This window comes from Octopus bimaculoides, chromosome 22, assembly GCF_001194135.2.
Source record: "Octopus bimaculoides isolate UCB-OBI-ISO-001 chromosome 22, ASM119413v2, whole genome shotgun sequence".
Lineage (NCBI taxonomy): Eukaryota > Metazoa > Mollusca > Cephalopoda > Octopoda > Octopodidae > Octopus > Octopus bimaculoides.
In genome coordinates, this window is record NC_069002.1 from 27,346,372 (window position 1) to 27,348,019 (window position 1,648).

At 35.3% G+C, this 1,648-nt stretch overlaps 1 protein-coding gene across 1 annotated transcript in view; it reads right to left on the reverse strand.

Annotated features, from left to right (window-relative positions):
- Positions 1–1,648, reverse strand: part of LOC106872988 (major facilitator superfamily domain-containing protein 10) — a gene marked incomplete at its 3' end in the record, with an annotated part of 88,945 nt that overhangs the window by 47,283 nt on the left and 40,014 nt on the right. Inside the window, exon 4 of the mRNA XM_052975663.1 lies at positions 1,046–1,149. Within this exon, the coding sequence (XP_052831623.1) occupies positions 1,046–1,149 (104 nt within the window). The remainder of the gene's footprint in view (positions 1–1,045; positions 1,150–1,648) is intronic.

Here is a 1,648-nt window from a genome sequence, read left to right on the forward strand (position 1 = left end):
CACACACACACACACACACACACACACACACACACACACACACACACACCAGGTTTCCACACAGTTTTGATTCACCAAATTCCACTCTCAAAACATGGATTAAATCAAGGCTGCAAGAAAAGACACTAACACAAAGTATTGTGCATATATCAGAATTTACAAACCCATCTGACCACCTATAGCATGAAATAGAAACAGATATAAGTAACAAATGGAGCAAGCCTGTCCCCTAAAGAGACCGTGGTCAGATGAGATGTTGTTTGGTTTAAAGATTCAGACATCAATTGAGATTGTTGGCAAAATTAGACGAAACCTAAATGTTGTTCTAGGATAATAATTGTGAATCAGACAAGGGATATCGAGACCCGTGTTGGCAGTGGTAGTGGTGGTTTGTGTGCAGGTGTATATAATATGCTTGCGTGAAACAAAAAAAATGTGAAATGCAGATGTGTGTGCTGACATGCATATGCAAACATGCATGTACCTGTGCATCTAGGTGCTTCAATGTGAAGAAACATCAATTTAGATGCATGCATTTATTTGGACATGCAAGTGTCTTGAACCATTCACTTTAATCAGAACACCGAGTTTCTAGAGATTCCACTACCATAATTCATGATAAATATTCAACCAATTTATGGAACTCTAAGACTCTGCCTTAGTGTAGAATCTCACCATATGTCAATATATCAACCTGTTCCATTGAATCTTACCTGCAAATTTTTTTTTTATTGGTTAAATATACACTTCAACACTAACTCCTTAGCATCTAAACTGGCCAGATCTGGCCCAAATATTCTGTTTATGTTCAAACTGGCCAGATCTGGCCTTCCAAACCTACCCTACAAAGTCATTCTAAAAATACACAATCACCTCATTGAAGCTATAAGATAATTAATGATTAATTCATAATGTGAATATATAAACATTACATTCGTCAGAGTAATATGAACACTAAAGGGTTAATATACCAAAATATTGAAATGTCTGTGAGATGAAGAAATGGCAGGGGCTACATGTGGAATTAAAAGAAAAATTCATTTACCATAGAAATAAGAAGTAAGGGTTTCCGTCCATAGACATCGGATGCAACTCCAATAATTGGGGAAGATACGAACTGTAACAATGAAAACATGGATCCAATCATACCTAACAACAGAGAGAAAGTTTAAAGCTGAGAAACATGGATCCATTGGATTAAGAAACATATTAATATTAATTCATTTTATCAGAATTGGAATGTTAGCAAAGACTGCATCCTTGGATATGTTGGTGTCTAAATTCCTGACAAATGAAGCCTATTAATTTTCAGGTTTTTTGGGGGTGTTACAATTTTCACTTTCATCATTTATCATCATGCTTGCAAGGGTCAGGAAAAATTTGCCAAGTCAGATTTTCTACAACTGGATGCCTTTCCTGTCCCTAACTCTCAGCTGCTTCCAAGCAAATTTAATATTTCCCCATAAACAGACATGTTTTAACAGAAACTTGGAAATGAGACAGACATTAATATATAAACACACACATAATGCCCCAATATTAGACTATTTTCTTTAGTCATTGCACGGTGATCACTTATAAGCCTTAAGATAATAAAATATTATTAAAATATATATAAAGGGCATTAACTATGTAGTAATGCCTCACG